The following is a 23,596-nucleotide window of genomic DNA, read 5'->3' on the forward strand; positions in this document are numbered from 1 at the left end:
CCCATCACGAGGCTGGAAACACCCCCCAGATCTCACAGAGACCGCAGGGACAGAGTCTGCCAGCAACGCACCACACACTGTCTGCTAGTCCCTGCTGAGCCTCACTGCCCTCGTGCCTGCAGTGAGAGCCCTCACCCCGCTCACTCCCTGCTGTGTTGTTGCTGCTCAGTGGTGCTCATCACCCTTTCTGTACAAGCTGCCATCCCTGCCCTGATTTCCAAGCATCCTTCTCTCTGTCTCTCTGGCAACTGTGTTTTCCCATCCTCAGTCTACCCTCAGCTATACACTTAAACAAAGTTCTTGCCAAAGCCAGATTCAACCCTGGCTCTGGACTGCAGACACATGGCTTGCTCCAAGGGGACACTGACTGCAGTTTGCTACTGGTTTCACGTATGTTCTATCTGCAAGCCATGTCAAGCACAAACTGTCAAACTGTTTCACATTCTTTCCCATGTCCTGTGTGATGCAAGCTCCTTCACTGCAATCTCTGGCAACAAAACAACTGCAAGAAACAGACCAGAAACCTCTTAGGAAAAAAAGAGAGGCTCATTTTGGGCTGCAAGGGATTCTGCTCATCCGGAACATGCTATAATTGCTTTAATATCCATGTGCCTACACCTAGATCAGTTTCCAAGCTGATACCTTAGAAACCAAGACAACACCCAGGAAGGTCCGGCCTGTGACTTGGTGCCTCTATTGTTCACATGGCACTGAGATGGGAAAATTTAGGCTGAAAAAAAGATCTGCAAAGCTGCCTGCCTGCAAGAGGGGTTGAAGCAGCATGAATTCAAGTTGCTGCTTTTAGCATCTGATACATTAAAAGAACATATTAAGAGATAATGTCAGTAGCTTGGTGTGAAATCCATACTTTGGCTTGCAATTTCTCTTGTGCCTAAGGAATCCTTCTAAACAGCTCTTGTACTAGTATATCTACTGCTGTGTGCAGAGCACAAGATGCTCCATCCATCAGACTGAGGTTTCTCTGGCCACCTCTGTATCACCAGCTTTAAGGTGTGAATCATACTCCTGTCACAAAGTTCCTCTCCTTATTTTTCCATCTCAGCCACCTTACCTTCCTTGGATCAGCACCTCTCACAGCACTGGAGATTATTTTAGCAAATACCCAGCTGACTTGACAGAGAAGAAAAGTCTTTGGTATCTAACGTCTTTTAGGAGGCCCTAGTGAGCACACAAGATGCCACAGCTGAGCCTCAAAGGGTAAGTACCCTGAAGAAACTCCACTATGAAGAACGAGAGAAGTCAGCACACTGTGAACCCTTGTTAAAATGCCACTGACAATTCGGGTGCTGTGTCCACAGGAGTGGTGGATAAAAGATGAGGATGCAAGTGAGAAGTCCTACACTCACTGTAATTGCCACTCGCCCTTAACATGGAGAAACTCACAATGGAGGAAGAATGTCAGGGATATTGACCCAACCCAAACTCTCTCCCACTGCACTTCGTACTATACTTGAGGATAGATATGAAACTGAGTATCTGGGGCTGGCAATAATGAGAATTCCTGCCCCAAGACACCATCTCTCCTGTCCCACATGATGGAAAAAGAAAATGGGACAGGAAGGCGGCAAGTCAGACAGTGAGCATGGCTTTGAAAGGCAAATGGCAGCCAGAGAAATACAATTTATACTAGAAGGTTATTGAAACAGCCCACGCTGCCATTCTCTGGAGAGGCTATAGATGGAGTTTCACCCTGAAAACTACGTCCACCAAAAAAGCTGCTCTCTATTGCAAGCCCTGCTCAAGCAAATTCCCAAAATTTCATCTAAAAAGACTGAGGTTGCTCTTGGGGAAAAAAGGAACCTGGTAAGAGACCCCACACAGCACCTCCTGCTGTGCTTCCATCATTTGCCAGCAGTAATTACAAAGGACAGCCCAGGAAGGAAAGGTTCTGACTTGGACTCCAAAATCATCACCTACCAAATATATTCTCTCTTTGTGCATTCCTCAACAGACAAAAATGAGGTTCGTAGATGGATGGGAGATGAAGCCTTCAAAGTCCTAAATGTTTTAGTCATCCTCTTTACTGCCAAGAAAGGAGAAAAACAATGAACAAATGTTTACCAGGAGATACCCAGGACAAAACCAAGTAGCATAACAGAGAACAAAGCTGCACTCTCCTCACCCTTGGAGCCTGCTGTCACATTAGTTTGCTCGAGCTGTCACCCATCTGCTGTGGCACTTAAGAAAGAAGGATCCAGAAACACAACATTGCATCAGCATTCTAACTCATTCTTACAGCTAAAATCATTGACTTCCAAGTAAAAGAGAGTCTCCTGGTCAGGCAGCTAGACTACACTCTGGAACAGCACTTAGAAGACACAGCACAACAGACACAAGACAAGAACCCAGCAAACATGAAGGGAGATGGCCAGAGACAGCCTTTATTGCCTTGTATCTAATATAAAGCACCAAAACCGGCACAAGTTACATTAATTCACAAGCTTTCCTTCCTTAATGATGAACACAGATCTGGGCAGAAACCTCTGTAAGACATCAGGAAAATAATCACAGAAGCTGTATTCTGCCTCCGCAAAACACAGACTTTCCCAGCTCAGGCACAAATCCTGGGGTAAAGGTTGGACTTGATGATCTTAAAGACCTTTTCCAACCTGGCTGATTCTATGATTCTGTGAATTCGGTACGGTAAAAAAGTGCCAGACCAACACTGAAGCAGTCTTTGCAGCTCCCATGCTGGAGGCTGGCAGAAGCCAAAGGGATCTCCAGTCCTCACTGGCACTACCAAATGCAGAGCAAACCTCTGTGTTGCGGTGGGGTTATGTCATGGTGGATGCATCACGGCTTCCAGCTTAGACTGAGCTAACATTGCTCTCCACTGACCTGCTCCTTCAGAACACGCTGAAAGCTGACACGGAGCAGAAGAGGTTCTGAAGCTCACACATGGTGGGAAAAGCACATCCAGCCTCCGTGCTGATGCTGACAGTACCCATGCATGCTGCACTGTGACTGGGTGCAGTCAGAGCAGGGGCAAAGGGACCCGAGGCGGTCACTCACCTTCAGCGTCAGGGAGCAGGTGGCCAAATGCAACCACCACTTTTTGACCCCAACTGCAAAAATGCCTCAAGAGAAAATACCTGGCTCCTTTGGACAAGATGACAAGCACGTGAACACAGGGAGAAAAGTTCTCTTGTAACTGCAAAGAGATGCTAAGCACCAAGGGGGACTTTAAACTGTGTTATTAATCAACTGAAGTGTCCTCTCTCCATCGCAGTGAGGACCCTGAAGAGCCGCAGAGGCTGACAGCCAGCTCCCTGCATGGAGCCTGGGCATCTGGAACCACCATATGCTTTGCAAAGGTTGACAGTCTGAGACTTCTGGTTAAACTCCACAACATCGCCTTGTTGTGGAGGGCTTGGTATGCTGTGACTTGTCCTCAGTCCATTACCTTCTGCTTACCGAGTCCTGGAGCGCATAATGTCTCCCTGCAGAGCGCTACAGCAGCTGGGCTGTGTCACATTCTGTGTGTGTCTTGCTCAGCATTAGACAACACACTTAAGAGAGCTCTCCATCTAAATCCATGAAATGCAAACAGAAAATGTCTGTCACTTCAGCAGAGGCCAACTCCAGCATTCTGGCATAGAAACACACTCATATACATTTTTTTTTTTGCCTGTCAGCATGGTTATTTTGATGAGGTTTTGTTTTGCATGTGGATTAGATGAAAGAGACAATTAAGACTTGGCTTTTTAATTGGTACTGAATGCATTTTAAACAACAGTAATAGACTTTCTCAACAAGAACTGTATGTTCTCTTTTTCCAGTATAACTTAACCCTGACAGAGAAGACAAAAATACAGCCAAATAACGGCTGAAACGTGAGATCCTGCACTCAGAAGCTAGGAAAACTATTTAAATATGAAGTGCAAAGTGGCTGAGTCAGCATACCAACTGAGAGTTAGATTTAGGCTTAAATCCAGCACAAGAACAACATTCTTTGCTGCATCAAAACTCCCTGTCCCCCCACTCCCTCTTTTTTTTTTTTTTCCCCAAAAATTTCTGGACTTACATGCTGAATGCATCATTAAATCCAAAGCTGCTCTAAGATTAATAATGATATTAAGTTGAATTTTCTAGTTCTAACTTGACTGATTTTGAGCCAGCAAAATGGTGAGAGAATTTAAGCTGCAAGCGGTTCCCGTGAAGGGTGAGAAGCAACAGCAGTTGGTTCCTTTAGCAACAGTGCTTTTTCATTCTGGGGTGAGGCAAAGCAACTACAGTATCAGCACTTGCAGTGAACTGCTAAGCCCATCTCCTCTCAATGTTTCTGTACCAGTTACCAGTTTGTTGGGGTTTTTTTATGATGCTCAGTAGCCCAGAGACAGACTCCACTGAACACAGAGGCAACTGGAAGAAATACTACAGAACAGAACAGGATTGCTGTGGTCTGCCCAGCAGCAAAGGGCTCACAAAACCAGGAGGAGATGACAGGGAAACCCCAAGATGGCTCATCACCACACTGATGCAGGGAATTAAAAACCGAGTGACAGCTTCCATTTCCCCTTTTCCCTAGACTGCTTCTCCTCTGTTTCCTGGATTTGCTTAGAGAGAACTGGGGCAATTCTCTAGAGAGCAGCAAGTGCTTCAGAAAGAAGGCAAATGAATGTGGATCTGATCTCTGCAGGTTCACCAGTGTTGCTCAGAGCACATCCACCCCCATCTCACAGGTGCTCATGGCTGAACACAGTCATGCCACCAGAAGAGCCTGCACACCCTCTGGTCAGCTTCCACTGGAACCCATCACATTATGTGAAGCTTCACAGCAAGAGGAGCTTTCCCTCGAGCTGACCATGAGCTGGGAAGCCAGGTGTGCTCCCCCAGCACAGCCAAGCACAACACCTCCATCTCCCCACCAAGGACACACGGTTCACACCTCACCCTGCTCCCTGCCTGGATAACCCAAGATCCTGCCCCTCCATGCGGGTCCCTCTATCCCCATCACAGACCACTGGGTCCCTCATGCTGCTTCTCCCCAAGACCAGCCCTATGATGGCACCAGAGATAGGGGATATGGTTTGTGTTTTGCTGGATGCATCTGCTGCTGCTCTCTGCAAAAGCCCTTCCATAAACACTAGAGGAATCCAGGTGTAAGGCTTCATCCCCCAGCCCTTGTCTGTTGGATGCCTGTTGCTAAAAGAGTCAGTGCTCACTGCTCTCTAGCTAAGCAGCCACAAGCACTTTTGCTTCATTTTGCCTCACACATTTGCCTCAGTTCCTGTAAAGGAGAAGATTCAAAACACTAATTAGAAAGCTAGGTCTGTTCTGTGTTCTCCAGTTCACCTTATCTTCTTCATTCAGCTCTTGAAGACTCAGCTATTAAGAGAAATTAAGTAATTCATCAAGCTCTTTTCAATTACCTGCTGTTGATAACATCGGAATACAATTAGCACATACAAATGAACCAAGCACCAACTGCCAGCAGCTAAATTTGCAGCATGGGGCAGCCTGAAAGAGATTGAGGGGCTGCCAGCAAACACACATTTTGTTATACAGACACCAGCCCTGTTCTGCCACTCCCAGCCAGCTGAGAACACATCCCCAAGGGCATCTGGAACGTCAGCAGCACAAACACCACATCCTATGGCAGAGATGGAAACGATTCTTTGGAGGCTTCCACACCTGGTGCTGTGAAGAAGCAGCAGGAACGGACTTGTGATACACTACATCAGCACACAATCTGCCAAGTGCCTGCTCAACTAATGAAGACAGGCTGGTGAAAGTGGGCAACTGAGAAGACAGCTCACAGGAAACCTCCTGCGCCCTGGAAGCAGCTCTGACGGTCACTGCGTTCCCTGACAAATTCTGCTCCGTATCAGGGCCTTACCTAGATTGGAGGAGGCTCTGCCTTCAGCAGCTCGGTCCTGCAGGCTCTCAGCGATGTGCAGCTGTTCTTCATGGTACTGCTTAGCCCTCTCCAGGTCCTGCATGCATCTAGCTGCATGGCCCAAGCCAGCGTAAGCTCGCATCTCAATGGCCTTCTCAGCCAGCTCCTGGGCCAACTCCAGCACGTAGTTGTGGTAGGACATAGCCTTGTCAAAGTTTCTCCGGTAGTGGTAAGCACTGCCCAGGTTGCTGTAGGCTCGAGCTTCCTCTCGCTTGTTCCCCAGCTCCTTGGCGATCTTCAGGTGCTGTTCATGGCACTGCACCGCATTCTCGAAATCCCCCATTGCAATGTACACTGCTCCCATGTTGCCCAGCTCCCGCGCCTCGGAGACCTCATCTTTGGACTGCTTTGCAAGGAGGACACACTGCTTGTGGCTTGCCAGCGCGTTTGGGTAGTCCCCAATGGCTGTGTACACATGGCCCAGACTGCTCAGTGCTGAGGATGCTGCCTGCAGGGATAAGAGACAGAAGTCAGTCAAGTATTCATGGAAACAAATCAGATGGCCCCAGTCTAGAAATCCAAGCCACAAAAGGCCATTCTGGAGAAAGAATGTGACTACCAGCTAGAAAACCTGCTCTCCGAGCTCTTCTACACCCCTCAGAGCAGCTGAGGCAGGGGCAGGAGGAACAGGGTTGACTGAGGAAGACAGGGCAACGATCAGCTCTTTCTCTGAAGCGTACAGTGTGCATGGTAGAGGGGAAGGACAGCCCTGAAGAAGTGCAGAGACCACTGAGGAAACAGAGGGCCATCACTGCAGGAAACTGCTCCAGGACCAACCTGAGCTGTCTCACAGAGCAGAGCCTCCCCTGAAGGCAGCCACACCTCACATCACCTCCCAGGACCTTTAACATCTTTAAAATCTACACCAAGTCCTGCCAACAGAGAAAACGACCCCGTGTACGGCAGCTCTGCGTAAAAAGGCAAATGACAATACTCGCCCGCAGAGTACATTGCAAACTAAGGCCCTCTTCCATCCTCCACCCAGTAAGCTTACATCCTGAGACCCTGCAGGCTGCTGCCAAGGCACTGCCAGAGACCAGGAGCAGAAAGTTTAACCTGACATAAGGATGTTACAGGCTGGGCCTCTGTAAGGACTCTGCAGCCTTTTCTTTCCAGCACAAACACACATTGAATACCTGCTGCTGGAGAACCTGCACGCTTGCAGCCAACATCGGCCTGAAGACAGGAGATGACTCTGCTGCTTACCCTATAACATCAGCAGGCCAGTGTGCATTCACCAGCATCTTCACGTACTTCTGCTTTGCCAACCACCCCATGGCTCTGAAGACCACAGTCCTCACTGTGTAGCACCAGGGCTCTTCTAACACAACATTGTTACTGACTCCCAAACAACCCTGGGACTGCAGCGAAGACAACCGTGTTCCAGCAGCTGGAGCATCTGCCCCCATGGGACATCTTAAATAAATGCAGCTATTTGAAAACTGAGTTCTTACCACTGAAAAGCAGCTGTAATTTAACAGGAAAAACTGAGAAGCAGCTTCCTTTGCCGGCTCTATCTGCCAGGACACAGCTCTTGCTTCCCCGTGGCAGGGCCAGAGCAGACGCAGCCAGAGAGCAGGGCAAGGAGCCAGGGCAGGGATGTGCTCCTTCTGCCTGATGCACATGTGCTGCCTCAGCACTGCTGCTCCCGCCAAGGCCCTGACCCAAGTCCTCTGTGGTCCCTGAGTGTGCATTTTCTTTGCTGCCCAGCTGCTGCTGTGACCCAATTCCAGAACAGCCATCCCCAGACCTCCAGGAAGGAGTAGTCAGGGTGAGTGATTGCACAGAGATCCATCTCTCGTTTCCCTAGCACCCTGCTCAGGAAAGATCCAGTCCTCCCTTCCACCCGAGTTGGTGACAGGGCATCTCAGGACACTTGTCCTTGCTATTTGAAACAGCATAACCCTGTGCTATCAGTGAAGAGGCAGCCTCACCCTTCTCCCCCCTGCTATGACTTGGATGGCCCCCCAGCACACCCAACACTGGTGCTGTTTGGTTAAGAAGCTCAGTGTCTCACAGCTGGAACCACACTTTGCTATTGAAATTGTGTCTCTGAAGAAACAAGCCTCTGGTGACTTTCAAAACAGTGGCAGAAAAAACCTTCCTCAAGATCATTTCTACTTAAACCACAACTGGAAGTCATGCTAAGGCAGGAAGATCTATTGGCCAGAGCAAGAGGCAGCAGCATTAACAGAGCAGCATTGCCACACCAAGGAACTGTAAACATGTTGTGCTGATTCAAATTAACAGGGAAACCACCTTTTCTGACACAAGAACCCGAGGTGACAGATTAGCTATTAAACACAACTTACAGGTCATGAAATAGAGAAGTTATAAGAAGCTTTGTCAATAGCCAAGCTGCATTTGTTCTCCCTGAGGCCTCCTTTCAGGCAGCTTAATTATAATGGAAGAACTGCCACAGTTCTAAAGGTCTTAATTCTTTTCACTCAGCGCTGCAGACGCACCTCATCCGGCACAAGGGACGCTGGCAGAGCAGCAGTGCCAGAGCAGGAACCGCTCTGCAGCACCACGCGTGGGCCGGGCAGCTGCGGCGCAGTGCCGACTGCACACTGCCAGGACACGCCGTAACCGGCAACAAGCAAGTTCCTTCTGCTGCTGTAAATTAACACAGACCAGTGACGGGAGCAGCAGCTCCTCAGTGACACGGTGAAAGATGGGGACTCAGCTACTGACACGCTGCCACATGGTCAAGAGGTTTCTTGGGCCTGGGAGGTGTCTGGCCAACAGCAAGCACCTCAGGTGCATGCAGCATCTCTTCTCCAGCTCGGTGGGGATCAGGTGCTCATGGGGGCAATCAGAGGGACAACTGTGGAGCTTGACATTAAAGCAGTGTTTAGGAACAATGTGGTGGTTACATCTGTTGGGAGACACCAATGACTCACTTCAGGGGGGTAGTAATAGGATTCCAGAGATAAATTCTTCACTGTGGACTTAATAAAATCCTCCCCATAACAGGATCTACTGGGAGCTCCAAGCAGCTCACACACTGGGCCAGCAGGTAGGGCTATTCCCAGATGTACCCACCAAATAGTCTAAATTCTGCAGTGAGAGTGAAGGTTGACATGACTGGAACACTCCAGCTGTGCTAGCACAAACCCCTGCTTGGTAGCAGGGTGATGGGAGACTACAGCTTCATACCAGCAGGCTTTGCACCCACACACAAAGAAAATCAATGCTTTATATATCTGACAAATACAAGTCTTAACAGTGGGGGTTGCTCACACCTTCAATTACGCAATTTATCACTTTAATAAAAAGCATATTCTTCTGACACTGAGCTGAGGCACAGAAGGGAGGTCTGAAAAAGGTTTCTAATTGCTCTCTTTTTCTTGGGAACAACAGACAGCTTCAGTTTTTCAGCTGAATAAGGGTGATGTTAAGCAGATGTACATCACAGAACGACAACTAATAGGGACCTGGTGACTGGGAGAGATGTGTTTCTTAGATATTTCACTCTCGCAAGAGAATGGCAATTTCCTAATTATATTATATTTAAACAATTCTTTAACTAATTGCACAGCCTCCTTAAACAAGAACACTTTATAACAGCTCTAAAATGGGCAAGGGGAGAACGCTGTGCCTGGTACCTTACTGTAAGGCAGTCTTACACAGACATTAAGACTCATCAGAGACCAAGCTTTTACAACCAAGGCAGGGGAATAACAGGCATGGACTAAGCATTTGTGAAACTCAAAAGCCCACTGCAGCATGCTCTTTCATGCTTGTTCCTCTCCACTTCCCTTCTCCCTCCAGGCACAGAGTAGCAGCAGTGCCTGATCCTACAGGATGTGGTGGGGCCGTCTCCAGAAGATCAGCGATGTGCATTGGTACCATCTGTGGTCAGGCAGCAGCATGCTCTCTTCAAGAAGCAGCACCTCCTCACAGGCATGTGCTTGCTCTTGCATGTAAGCAAACGTTTCCTGGTTCACTGAGTGTATTCTGGGGGTGGTGAGGAGAAGGCAGCTTCAGGAGATTGGTTCTAAACACACAAAGGAATACCTAAATCTGAAAGCATCACAGGATGAGTTCTGCCTTCACCAAATCCCACCGTATCTTACATGAGTGTAACTGTTCTGTGTAGAAGTAACAGAGGTTACCTTACAGTTAATGCAACACTATAAGCACTTAACTTCTTTGCATGCATAAGCTCTGTTTGTATTATAGGTATGGGCTAGTCCACTGCTGTGCACATAGGCAGGACAGCAGCATAACAGTGCAGTGCATGAGACCAGAAACACTACAAAGTAGACCTCAACATTGAGTATAAGCATCAGCCAGCACTCACATATCTTGGTTCCAAGTAGACAGAATTTAGTAGCTTTCTGGACATGTCTAAAAGGCTCCTGTGTGAAATCACTTTAGGGCGGATGGCTGACTTGACAGTTTTAGGGGTGATGTAAGAAAAGAAGCCCTCATTTAAAACCACAAGCTTCTCTGAGATGGGACGCTGAGGTGTGACTCATGCCCTAGTCAAAGTCAGTCCCGGAAGAGGCAGCCACCATGTTCCAAACTTGGATCTCACAGGACCTGGAGCAGCTCTTTGTGCAGGCAGAGCAATCTCTGAACTCCTGCAGTGGGTGCTGCCCTGTGCCAACCCCAGCGCTGCTCCTGCTCCTAACAAAGCTGGGTACCACTTTCACTGGAAACTCCATAGGGGAGGCCCTGGCTGAGGCAGGCCTGCTGAAACCCAAAGAGCTGCTCCCTGACTTGCAGCCCTGACATGTTTTCTGCCTCATTTGTTCTGCTGTGATCAGGTACAGGCCTCAGCAGAGTCTGGGCCCTGCAGACACCGTGAGAGGTAAGTAAAACCAGAAGACTGTGTTTCCTTCAGCTAAAACCCGTGTGCTGTGGAGGTCAAGTGGGGACATTTAAAGGAGATCCTCAGGAAGTATTACATTTCCCTTTTGAGTCACAAGTCCAAACAAAACAAAACATATGGCCTTTTTAGTGCGTTCCCAAATTTCCTGCACTGGCCAGACTTCCCTTTGTTCTGCTTAATCCTATCACATTTGAACTGGACAAACCTGTATGAATCCAGTCAGGCTGACTTTGTCCAAAAGAGCTGCTAAAGACAGGAGAAAGGCAAAGGATCCATGGGGCCTTATGCAAATGCAGCTATACTCAATGCTCAAGCACTATGGTTGCTCACATCGCCAAACTCACCCTCTCAGACAGAGGTAACTCAGGCTAAGATGTAACGCAGCCATAGTGCCCCACAAGACCCAGAGTCCTCAAATGACCTCTTGTGGCAAGGGTTCTCCCAGCAGTTCAGCCTTTCTCCAAGAAAGCAAACCTTCCCCCGGGCCTGGGGAGCTTGCCCTGGACCCCTCATGAAGCAAGGCTACCATCTGGAACCAGAGGTTGAAACCAGTGAGGCAAGGGGTAGAAGCATGCTTTCTAACAAGGGTTTCAACATATACCTGCATCACAGGTCAGGCTGCTGAGTCCCAGGGGTTAATCAGAGGCCCCTCAAAGACGTGCTGTTTTAAGTGTAAGTCTACATGGGAGCAGCATGAACTGGCAAGTGCATGTCTGTAACACTGTACACCCAACAGAGCCAAACATCTGGAGCAGACAAAGACTGAACTTTGGTGAATTGAACAATGCTGCAAAAAGCATCCAGGAAGACATTCTGCAGACTGAGACAGATCTCCCACAAGTTCTCATTAAGCTGAAACCACAACACCTGCAGAACCTTAGGCTTTAAGGGCAGCGGCAGCAAAAGTAAGGCTTCTGTCCTGTTAGGAAGTCTGGAAAACCCATCTGCCCCAGGCTCACCTAACTCCACACTAGCTGCTGCACACCCTTCCTCAGCAGTCTCTGCAGAGGGATTCAGCGGTCCTGCACTGCCCGATCTGCTCAGCCAGCTCCTCCTTGCAAGTGGCCAGAATTGAGGCTTCAGTTCTATAGATCAGATCCCACTCAAGCCTAGCACAAAATCAGTGATGACTGCAGAAGACAAGACCAGGATGCGCAAACGCCTCCTCAGAAAGCTGGGAGCCCCGCTCCAGCTCAGCCTCCTGGCTGCCCCTGGGGTCCTGTGGGACCCTCCAACACGTCAGCCACCCTCTGGGAAGCCACCTGAATGCAGTGGGAAAGGATCATTGCTTGACCTTCCTGAGATGATACTGGGGGCTCTGAAACAAGAACAGGACACTCCTGCAGTCATTGTCTCTGTGATACATGTGCACAGGACTTACGCAACAGGCTATAGCCTCTTGATGCTCTCATGCTATCAGTAACAGAGAAACTACGCTCTTAACAAAAGCTCTCATGTTGTTTCCAGTCTCTGCTCTTGAAAAGCTCCAGTGAAAGCTATTTGCTGTCTCATACAGTAGCAGGGGTCACAGCCTAAACTTGCCATTCCTGCTCCTCCATTAGCAGCGGCTGCATTAATAACCAATGCAGATTATCAATTAGCAAAGCCCTCAGCCTGCGCCTTACTTCTGGAACCCCACTCAGCTGTGACAAAGCTATAAGGAATAAGGCATATTCTCCTCTTAGTCTTTCCTGTTTGTGTTGAACAGGCAGCTTTATCCACTTCTGGCAGATAGCTACATAACGGATTACTTTGAAGCAGCAGCTTCACTGCAGGAGAGAAGAAGGGACAGAAAATAGAGAAGCAGAGAACAAACACCTTCCCTGCTCAATCTCTGCAAAACCCTGTCACTTACTGCAGCAAGTACTATTTCCCTACTTTTGCTTCCACAGCCTGTTTCTGACATCTTAGTCAATGTTTTCATGCATGACAAATTAGTTTAGCCTGAAGACTCATTTCAGTTCTCATTTGTGAGATATTTATATCCTGTCCTCATTTTCCAGACTGTTTGCAAACATAACAAAACAACTGCGGTATGAGATTCCCAGACTGTTCCTGTCCGGACAAGCCAGCAGCCCCGGCACTGGGCAGCCCTTCCCAGGGCCACAGGCAGAGAGGCTGCAGCTGATGAATTCACCTGAGGAACAGCACTCCACCTGGGACTGTTGATACTGAAGCACAGAGAGGCAGCAAGTGACCAGGGCAGGACCACAGCAGGATTTTCAGTGAGAAAGAGACAGAGTTGGTTCTATGAGAAATTGTATTTCATACCACCTGAAAGCCACTTGGATGCAATGGGAAAGCATCACTGCTACAAATCATAACCCATGCAAAGCTAAATTCTGCACCCAACAGAAACAGCACCCAGCCCACTGCTGTGCACCTGAATAACTAAGGATACATGAGCAGAAGGGTCAACAGGAGGGGTTTCTTGGCAGCAGTTAAGATGCTGCTCAGGGAGAAGGGGCAGACACGCAAGAGCTTGTTTCACTACACACTACGGAAGGTCTGGGTTGGCTTTCTATTTTCCCAAAGACTTGCTACAGGAATCAGAACCTACTATAAATGAGGTGATGCAAGCACACGTTCACTAACACACGAGTCTCCACCTTTCTGCATGCATTTCTCCAATTCTCTTAAAAGCTACCACCAATTTTAAGAAAAATCATACACGTGCACAACGTTTCACTCACGTTAAGCTCAGGATGTGCCTGGGAAGTGGAATGGGGCAGTAAGGGGCCAGCCCACAAGGGCAGAACGACAGGCTGCAGGGCTCTGGCCCGTGTCAAGCTGTGTCTCATGAAGCCGGAGCCGAGGGCACGGCCGGGGATGTACACTAACCTAGTCCGGGCGTTCGGCACAGGCGTGGAACCTGTCACCAGCACCAAGACAGGAAGGCCTCTTTCCCAGGACCTCACTGCACAGCCTGACCAGCTCCTGCCGCGCCACACACGTCTCCTGGGGCCTGGCACACACCAGGGTGCCATCTGTGCCTGCGCTAAGGGACACGAGACCCCTGCGTGCCCCAGAACGCTGTGCATGGCCCCCGCTCGCAATGGGACTGAGGAAGCTGCTCCGAGCTCACATCCTGCTGTGAGGTCAGGCACTGGCACTCGCTGAGGAAAGCTGTGATGCTTCTGCTCCAGCTTCACCTCAGTGACAGGGGAAGTCTACACAGCTGTGGAAGGACTCTGGATGCCTGACAAGGGAGCCAGGAGGGGAACCCAACCCACAGCTAATCAGCTGCACATGTTCTTATGAGCTCACTCCACGCCGCCATGCCCTATGATGGCTTCTCCAGAGAAGAAGGGCTGCACAGATGCACGCTTCCAGCCAAACCCGCAGCACAACTGCAAGCCAGGGACCCTCGCAATCAAAGTGCCAACAGTTGTACCTCCACCCCTCGCAGGAGCCGTGGCTGCCCACAGAGTCCAAGCACAGAAACCGCTCTGGCCAGGCAGGGATGCGGCAGGCAGCCAGGGAGGCTCCTGTGCCGACCATCACGAAGTTCAGCCAGGGGCACACACACCTTGCTCCAGCAGGAGCAGAGCTGAAACCACCCCAGCTCAGCGCACACCGAGCGCCCCGCACATCCCATCTGAGGGAGAACGAAGGCAGAACCACTCCTTCAGGGCAGCTGTGCCCCTCCGGACTCAGACTGCGGCCCAGCTTTTGCCTTACCTAACTCAGCAGAATACAGATTTCTAAAATGACTGGCAGGAACATGAACAACCAAACCAAAGCAACCCTCTCGCCCAGTACCACAAGGCACACAAGGAGTTCAGGCAAAAGGCTAAGTACTTACAGCTTTGCTGTTTACCGAAGATGTGGCTTGTACAGACAAAGCACGGCAGGAAGGACACCTGGAAAGCATTTCCCCTTCCCTTCAGGAAGGGGCAGAAAACCTTGGCTTTACAGAATTTACACACTTCAGTGGAAAGGAATGATCTAACTTTCCTTCTGCATCTCCTTCTGGAAATAGGAAAGTGAAATTCGATCTTTGACTTGCACGGCCTGACAGTAAGTAGCTGTAGTTTACAAAATGTAGGAGCTTTATGCTGTGTGGCAGTGCTGGCTCAGACACGCTTTAAGGGGGACTGGGAGAAACTACTAGAACTGCAAACTGCAATAACCACCTGCAGCTGAGCTGCACCCAAGTGTGCTCAGGCAGCTCCAGAGCCTGCATCCCAACCGCAGCCAGGTGCTCGCTCTGCCCATCACACGGCCGTGTTCCACAGCCCAGCTCCCCCTGACGCGCACAGCAGCTGGTTATCCCCAAAGCCCCTGCTCCGGGACCATCCCCTGCTGCCAGCAAAGGTCTCTTGGCATCACTCCACGGCAATGCTCTCTCTGCAGGACACAGGGCAGCACCTCACTGGCCTCTGGAGTCTCCTGGGCTCAAGCCCACAGCTTTTCTTTATAATGGGAATTTCTGTATTCTGGTATTTCCCCTGTCACACAAGGACTTCCAGACATATGCTTTCCTTTCCCTTTCTGCTTGTCAGTCCTCAGAGATTCAAAACACTCTCTCAATTAATACTTTTCCAAATGAAATGCATTGGAAGGAACACAGGTCATCAACAAGGGCCACTCCAAACTACCCTGAGAGATCACCACTGTTAGCTCTGCCTGGGCGCTCTGACCTTACAGAACCTGTAATACAAGAATTCTCTTGTACTGCTCGCACAGCAGCTAGAGATGGGGAGGAATGGGGACACAGGAGACTAGTATTACAGGCAAGCTTTCACATTTACTTCTGACTCCAGTCTCTCACACTGGCATAGCTCATCAACTGCATTACCCTTGTCTAAATCATGGGTTGTGATGTGGCATCAACACACACTATGTGGGTTACCTGATGGCTTTCAGAAGATAAGGTTACCTGGTGTTAAAAACAAAGTAATTACTTCAAAAATACAGCACTGACGTGACATGCTGCATCGAGCATTCTGCTGGCTCTGAACACGAAAGGAAAAAAATAAGCCTGCACCTTGAGGCCCCACCAGCCCAGTCATGTGCACAAATTAAGTGGGTCTTAATTGGAGCTAGTGCTAATGGAGCTGTGCAAAGACAAGCTCCCCAAGGCACACACGCACAGAGCCACGGTGCTGCTGGCCTCCAGTCCTCGTGCTCGCTTTGTGTCACAAGAGCTTCACGGCATCCACCCAGGAAGGGATGGCCAAACTGTGCTGTCTACCTATTGCTGTACAGAAGCAGTTCAGCCACGGCCACCCTGCCACCAGAGGCAAGGATGGGTATATCCACATCAGCATCACTTCATCCAGGCCAGGAGACATCGCTGCAAGAGCAGCAGCATAGACTTCATCATGATTCTCAACCCGAGTACATTCCCAGGGCCGGCAGCAGGCCAAGACAGCCCACGCTGAAATCTGTTCAGCTTAATCTTCACAGAGAAATGACAGACTACCAAACTGTGCTGCTATTTCCTCTGTAACTGCAGCCAAACTCACTTCCATCAGAAGAGAGGTAATGGTCCTTCTAGATGGTCCTGCCTACCTTCTTCTCTTTTATTACACCTCAATTCTGTTGCCACCCTTTTCAGGATGGTATCCTACTGACCACAGTGACCACCTGCAGATCTCCACAAGAAACAAAGAACACACAGAAAGACAGACAAAGCCCTTTTTGATTTCTCCTGAATCAATGGTACTTTTAAGTCTAATTCTTTCAGGAACAATCTCAGAATTACCTCCTCTGAATTTCTTGACCACCCACTGCAGCTGGTAAAAAAATCCAACCCTTCAACCAGCAGTGATGGAAAGCATTGGAGTGACACTGGAGATGGCTACTTCACTGTGCCCATTACAGCGTCCTGCTAAGGACGAGTCTCTTCCTTGTCTGCATAGACCAAGGCCACACAGATGTCAATACTCCAAGGTCTCTTTTGGAGACCCTAGAGGATGCCAAATCCCAGCTGCTTCTGCTCCATTTTCTCTCTGGGCACAAGTACCACAGACCAGGCTGTGGAGATCCCCAGGGTGTGCTGTGCAGAGCGGGTGACCTGTCTGCACACAGGACTGTGCTCAGTGAGACACAGCACTTGTCACGGGAGCTGCACAGACTCCCTGCACCGGGGAGAAAAGCAGCTTAAGTCTTCAGTCCATGGAGCACCCTGTGTGAATCCCACTCAGCTGACAGCTTCCCTTTGCCAGGTCTGTGGGGCACAGACCCTCCGCACCTTCCCCCTCGGTTATGGTAACACAATCCAGCAGAAGCCCCTGGTGCAAACATTTGCCTGAGCAGGCTCCAAACCGGGCACCGCCTCCGAGGGCAGTGTCCACACAAAGGAGCACGTTCTACCTCTGCACCAGCCCCTCTACAGTCAGAGGTAAAACAATTACTTCATTACAGTCGCACACCAAATCCCTCCTGCGGAATTCACATCAGCACTACTGCAACTTTATAACATTTGCATTATAAAAATGTCTGCAAAGGAGGCCAACAAAAACAGCTTTTTGTGCAGAGGAAGCTCTGTGGTCAGGATGATGTCATCAGAGAGCGCCAAATTAATTTCCTGTGGTTACATCCTACAGGAAATCCAAGGAGCTCAGCTTTCCTGCTACACCGAGCAGTCATTTGTTGTCAATAACCGTTAATTATGTGCCCAGATGTGTCATAAGCTAAGAACTATCACAATTAGCCTTCATTCCCTGGATTCCTCCCAGATGGACCGGGAGGATCAATGCTGATCCGCACCCAAAGCCAGTGGAATGCAGCAGCCCTCGTGTCCCGGGACAGCCCAGGGGCTCTGGGCATGCAGTGATGTTCCTGCCACCTCCTTCAGCCTCCCCCCACAACAGGGATCTGTGGCTTCGAGAAACACCACGGAGGAGCAGCAGCCATGCAGCCTGATTGAACAGGGACCCCAACCAAGAGCACTATAAAAACAGTGGTGAGTAACAGCTTTTCTGCTCTGCAGGAGGACAAACAGGAAAATCAGGAGTGATTCAGGAGGTTTTCCAGCTGCTGAAATAACCATGGAAATGCCCAGCAGGTCCCTTCCCTGTCACAGGCTTCCATGACCTACTGAAAGATGTATTTCTCCAAGGCTTACTTCATATTTAACTTAAAACACCTCAGTAAAGCACTTAGCTAATTCAAATGAATCTTTCCAATGACTTCTCAGAAGGAAAGTAATCCCCCTCAGTTTCCAGCTCTCCCCAGAACTCCTTGTGCTCACATGAATTTACACCTGCCCTGCTGCCTCTATCCCCTCCCTTCACCAGCCATGCAACCCACAAGCCATCTTCCCATTCACAGCAGAGGGGATCCGCTGGAGCGGGCCAGGGATAGCTTCTGTATCTGTAACTTGCACTAAAATTACGATTCTGTCCTTACAATGAATTTTCAGTAGGACCCTCCTGGCCCAGACTCTTCAGTCCATCAGCACGCTTCCCTGGCCTGGCAGGGAGCCCAGCACACCAAGAGCTGCATGGTAAGGGGTCAAGGCAAATCGGATCCATTCTGAGCACCCCCTATACCTCACACAGCATTGCATTTTCAGGATTCTTTTCACTGCTTTTTAAACAAAATGTATTTTATGTGACCATTTGAGACAGGGACACAGCTCATGGCTAGTCTGGAAAAGGTGCAACACAGGGCACACCTAATATAATCCAGACTGACAGCACCTGTATCACAGGGAAGACAAGAGCTGATGACAGCCAGGGCCCAACTGCAGAGATGCTGCATTGACACCTACTCAGCAGCAGCCTCTGCTTCAGACCCCAAAGACTATGTGGGCAAAATGGACAGGAAGGGAGAAGGAGAAGAACAACCTGCTCAGAGCCCCACAGAAACTAGAGATATGGGGAGGCTGAAGGACAAACCAAGCATCCTGCCACCTGCATCACATACTGTATCCAGTAGTGCAAACCATTTCCTTAACAAGAAGGAAGTGAACAGCTAGAACAGAAACCATGCAGCTTCCAAATTCCCAGAATAAAAAGCATCAAACAGACAAGGCCTCTTGACACGTCTGTATCTCTCCAGAAAAGCACGCAGTACTGACTCCCAACTGGTCTAGTTAATAAGCTTCCTACCTCTCTGTCCTTGAGTTTCATGGCGAGCACCAGCTGATGTCTGTGGTTAGTGAGGGCCTCCCGGTAATTTCCTTTGGAGAAGAATGCGGAGCCCAGATTTCCGTGAGCTCGGCATTCTCCCGTCTGGTCACCTGGGTCACATGCAAACAAAGCAAAGGTTAGCTAACAGGGCATGGAACACACTGTGCAAGTGATGCTCCAGTGGGAGAACCAGCATCAGAACAAACTCATCCTTATGTTTAACACACAGCCTGAACTCTCCTCTTTGCTGGCCTTCAGAAACTTCTACAATAGCCACTAACCTTACTTTCAGAGTTGTTTTAACAGCTTCTTTCTTTGACCTGACACTCAGCAATTTCCCATCCTTCCATGTTTATTCCTTGCTTGACATTAGCAATTTTTTCATGCAAGTCAGTCAGTGGCCCAGGCTTCAAACAAGCAAAGAGCACGTCAGCTTTCTCCAGAAAGCAGTTCTGCAGCACAGCTCAGCTCAGCCCTTGATCTGTTGCTGCTATCAAGACACTGAAAGTAGCCCCTGTACTTTCAGTGAACTCTCCTGGTTGGAGCTCTCAAGAACTGTCTTGACCTCTGTCTCACATACTACCTTCTCTCTACAGCACCCACAAAGCTTGAAAGCTCTATGCTGTGCAGGACATACTGTACATGAGAGGAACTCTTCCAGTTTGTTTCTCTCTTTAGCCCTCCCATTCATCCACCGTCTCACTCCTGATTTGTTCCTTCCCTGGAAACTGCCTCAGAAGCTCAGACCAAGAACCTTTTTCCACTGAACTCTTGAAAACAGACTGCTTCATTTAAGACTCATTTAAGGTTTTGAGCCCAAGTCTACAGAGGGGACAAGGCCAGTTCCCACATACCTGACACCAGAGAATTCCAGGACCCTGTAAAACCTCAGCACGTTCATTGATCATCTGCCCTTCACACACGTGGTAAACAGGAATGAACAAGCCTGTAGCCTGCACATTCCCACTTCAGATTTGATTTAGCAGCTTGAGAAATCCTACAGACACCTGAGTATTATAGAGATGCTGACCATTAACACAGATCTGTTCCACCTGTAGCCACCTAGCACTCAGGTGAGTGAAAGGAGGACTCTTACCTAAGGTCTTGGCTACGTCCAAGTCCTGCTGCATGTATCCAGTGCTTTTCTCCGTGTTCCCAAGGGACCAGTATGCACTGCTCAGTGCGGAGAACACCGATCCCCGCAGCTTTAGGCTGCAGGTGCCGATCTTGAGGGCAGCCTCCAGCACCACCACCGAAGCCCCATGGTGGCCCGCTGTCAGAAGCTCCTGGCCAATCACAGACACCACGACAAAGGGGCTCTTGTCCAGCTTCATCTTCTGCAGTTGCTGATAGGTAGGCTCCAGGGACTCTGACACAGAGAAACGAAGGCAGAATTAGTTACTCAACAAACCATGTTACTTTTATCTAGATATCACCTTCACAACTCCTCTGTGCTTTCTGGGAACCAAGTGACATGCAAGTCATGGACCAGACTACCCAAATCAAACCAAGATTACAGAAACTCAGGGCTCAAATGCATCATCTAACACCTAATACAGTAAGATACATCGAGTAGCAAGTTTTCCCTGGAAGACAGCACAAACATGCCGAGCAGTCTCATACTGAGCTCTGAAGACTGGCCTAATGGCAGAAGGAATTCAGAGAACACTAAAGAGTTTTGTAGGAAACTGGAAACGGGCCACCAGCAGTAAACGCACTGCAGTGTCTGCTCCTGCAGCACAGACTTACAGCTGCACGTCAGCAAAACCTGTGCCTGTCCAGCCAGCACAAGCACAGCACCACCATGCACCAAGAGAGATGACAGGAACTGCAGAGCCGAGCTGCTCCTTAGGCAGGAGGCAGTGCTCCTGACAACAGCAGCTGACCTGCCAGACTACCTACAACAGCCAGATTTGGGGATGCTTACACAGAAATACCATATTACCTGCACTCTTAGCAGCAGCCACAGTACCTTAGGGTACCAAATGAAATTAGCTTCACAAGGTAAGTGCTATATAGGACAGAAGCTTCCAGATTAATTCACTTTAGAGGATGGAGAAAAACACTGTAAAAAAAAAAAACACCACTGGGGATGTTTTTTTCATTTCAGCATTTCTTGGCTCCTGTGCCAAGGGGCTCCCAGCAGCATCTGCTGAGGGTGAGAACTGCCACATTCCCTCCTGGGAAATACCACTAGGACATTGCAATACAAAGCCTGCAAGAGAAACAGAGCAGCAGAGAAAAACAGCTCCTCCTCCCTCTAGAGAGGAAAAGCCTGAAAACAGGGACATTATGAAAGAGAGGTGCTGCACAGCCATTATGGTTTCAAGGTCCCTGTGATTTCAACACTTCCTGAGTATCAGTGAATTAGCCAAGAAGACTTTTTTGCCTTCTGGAACACTCTTGTTTTGAGAGACATTAGTGCCATGGGAAAACTGCTGATGCGCTCTTCTGGGCAAAAACCTGGAGCATTTAAGACTCTCTATTCCCAATGGTCAAGCACCAGAACAACATGGGAAGCTGTTCCAAGCAATAATAACGCCAGGGCCACAGCAGTACACAGCTCTCCTATCTACAGTGATACTGGACAAAAGACAAATGAGCAAGGACTTCACTGGAACTGCTGCACAAGAGCAGCCTCACGAGCTGGGTATCACCATCTTGCTGTCTGAATTGGAAGAATATTCATTGCTCCTCCTCCAACTTCAGGCTCCTTTCTCAGCAGAGAAGCCAAACCCTGAAACATTTCCCTTCGGGCTTCCAGGTTCTCCCCCGCCTCAAGTGCTGGCCGAGTCAGAGATGGACTGATGCTACCACCTCTAAGTACCTCAGCAGATGACTGTCATCCCTGAGAAGATCCCCTGGTGCTTACCTCTCATAGGAGATTTCATGGCGGCCTCGACCATGCCAACCAGAAGCTGCAGACTCTTGGGATCCTGAGCCAGTCCTGACGCAAATGCTGCCAGTGCATCCGCATGACGCCCGAGATACTGAAGGGCTACACCCTGTCGGAAGTATGCCTGGAAAGCCAAAGGGAAGAAGAAGTGCCAATTACTTCACTGGCAGAAGTCACAAATACCAGCTGTGCCCATGCCCACATGCTGGGGGACACTGGGGCTACACAGGCACGTTCTGGCTCCTTTGGTCATGCTGGCTGTAATTAAAAGAGAATACTTGAACAGCACCGCCTGGTCTGTGAGTAGCATCCAGACACACACACACACACACACCCGGGTGTGATGACATTCCACCCTCTGCAGGGCCTCAGAACTGCTCTGGAGACCATGGGTGGTAATTACTATGAAGGCAAAGCTTTCCTCTTGGACTTGGACTTATTCTTAACCACTTATAACCAAATGCTCATTCTCAAGACCTCCACTTCAGCCCTCCTGGCTCACATAGCATGCAAATAACCTGTTTCCTTTCTCATCAGTTCATACCAGTAAGTCCAATATAAACACCTAGTACTAGCAGGGATCAAAATGTACTGAAAGCTCAAGTTGCAATGAAACACGATGAATGATGCAAAGATCCAGACAGAAGCTGAACCTCCTCTCCCCACACATAATGCAGACACTATGTAGTTGAGGTCCTGACTCTTCAAGCACCTTTGATGCCCATTGTTCAGGTTTCATCTTCATGGCTAATACTCTCCTGATACAAACTTTGCTGCACTTCAGGTTCACTCAAAGCTATTTCAAGAGCACAAACAAAGCTGTCAGAAGATAAAACAGTATTTGCATTTCATTAGAAGTGCTTTATAAACATAAAGGTGCTCCTCCAGAGTGGCTCCTAATACTGCTTTCATGGATGAGACCTGATCACTATCTCCCTCCATCTGTAACAGAAACCTGCTCAAGATACATTAACTATACAACTGTAGAAGTCATTTTACATAAACAGAATAAATCTCCAATTAATACCCAAACTGGTATTTCATCAGAGCTTTCAAACACTTTTGGAATCCAATCCAGGGATGCAGAGATTAAGGAAAATCAGAAATGACATGAGAAATTTATCAACATGAATATATAATCTCTTTCCATTAGTAAACCTTGATTGGAGAACCACCCATAATTAATTAGATGAAAGCAAAATTCTTTTCATTAACCTTTACTATAAATGTGCTTTTATTGAACCAAACAAGCTACTGTACTGGAAACCCAATTCAATGTTAATTAGATTACTAGCATGAAGCTTTAAATCAAAGAAAATACAAAGAACAACGTGCAGTGGCCACCAAGCGCAAGGCCTCCCAGCAGCAAGTGAGCTGTCACCTAAATTATGGTGTACACTTTTATGCCCTTTTTTCCCCAGAATTATCATCTAATTACTTTCTTTAACACCTGATGACAGAGGCAGTTTGACACAGCACTTCTCTGATGGGAACCTTTCCAGCCAACAAGGCTGGCCCAGGACAAGCATGTCTGCCTGGTTCAGGTACCAAGGATGAGAGCACACACAGCAGGCAGCAAGGGAATGCTGTACTGCAGGCGGGTGCCCCACATCTCCCGCTCTGCAGGAAGGGAGAACCTGCCACCTCCTCCCTCCAAGCGCACGCTGAGGGGACAGACAGCACCCGTCGGTACCAAAGTCAGCAGAGCCCAGCACGCAACAGTAGCTTGCACACAGGGCCCCAAGGAAAGGGAGGGGGATGCTGCAGGCCATGGAGACAAACCTCCCACAGCCTCCATGAGACAGGAATACCAAGGCTTCTGTTTCCAAGGTTCAGAGGGACCACACAGCACAATC

At 49.0% G+C, this 23,596-nt stretch overlaps 2 protein-coding genes across 8 annotated transcripts in view; one reads left to right on the plus strand and one right to left on the minus strand.

The window, feature by feature from the left end:
- Nucleotides 1-23,596, plus strand: part of CCDC117 (coiled-coil domain containing 117) — a 281,107-nt gene that overhangs the window by 154,703 nt on the left and 102,808 nt on the right. The gene's annotated exons all lie outside the window — the stretch shown is intronic.
- TTC28 (tetratricopeptide repeat domain 28) overlaps nucleotides 1-23,596 on the minus strand; it is a 123,134-nt gene that overhangs the window by 32,287 nt on the left and 67,251 nt on the right. For 4 of the 7 annotated variants that reach the window (XM_061466537.1, XM_061466536.1, XM_061466538.1 and 1 more), the window contains 4 exons: nucleotides 21,717-21,864; nucleotides 19,941-20,213; nucleotides 18,824-18,954; nucleotides 5,861-6,368 (listed from right to left, as the gene is read on the minus strand). In XM_061466537.1, the coding sequence (XP_061322521.1) occupies nucleotides 5,861-6,368; nucleotides 18,824-18,954; nucleotides 19,941-20,213; nucleotides 21,717-21,864 (1,060 nt within the window). Of the gene's footprint in view, nucleotides 1-1,938; nucleotides 2,045-3,033; nucleotides 4,359-5,860; nucleotides 6,369-18,823; nucleotides 18,955-19,940; nucleotides 20,214-20,789; nucleotides 20,910-21,716; nucleotides 21,865-23,596 lie in introns of those variants that run through there. The other 3 variants (XM_061466540.1, XM_061466541.1, XM_061466542.1) reach the window with 3 other exon arrangements.

Source organism: Pezoporus flaviventris, unplaced genomic scaffold, assembly GCF_033815535.1.
Source record: "Pezoporus flaviventris isolate CSIRO_AGI_PZ_B2104156 unplaced genomic scaffold, CSIRO_AGI_Pfla_v1 ptg000041l, whole genome shotgun sequence".
Lineage (NCBI taxonomy): Eukaryota > Metazoa > Chordata > Aves > Psittaciformes > Psittacidae > Pezoporus > Pezoporus flaviventris.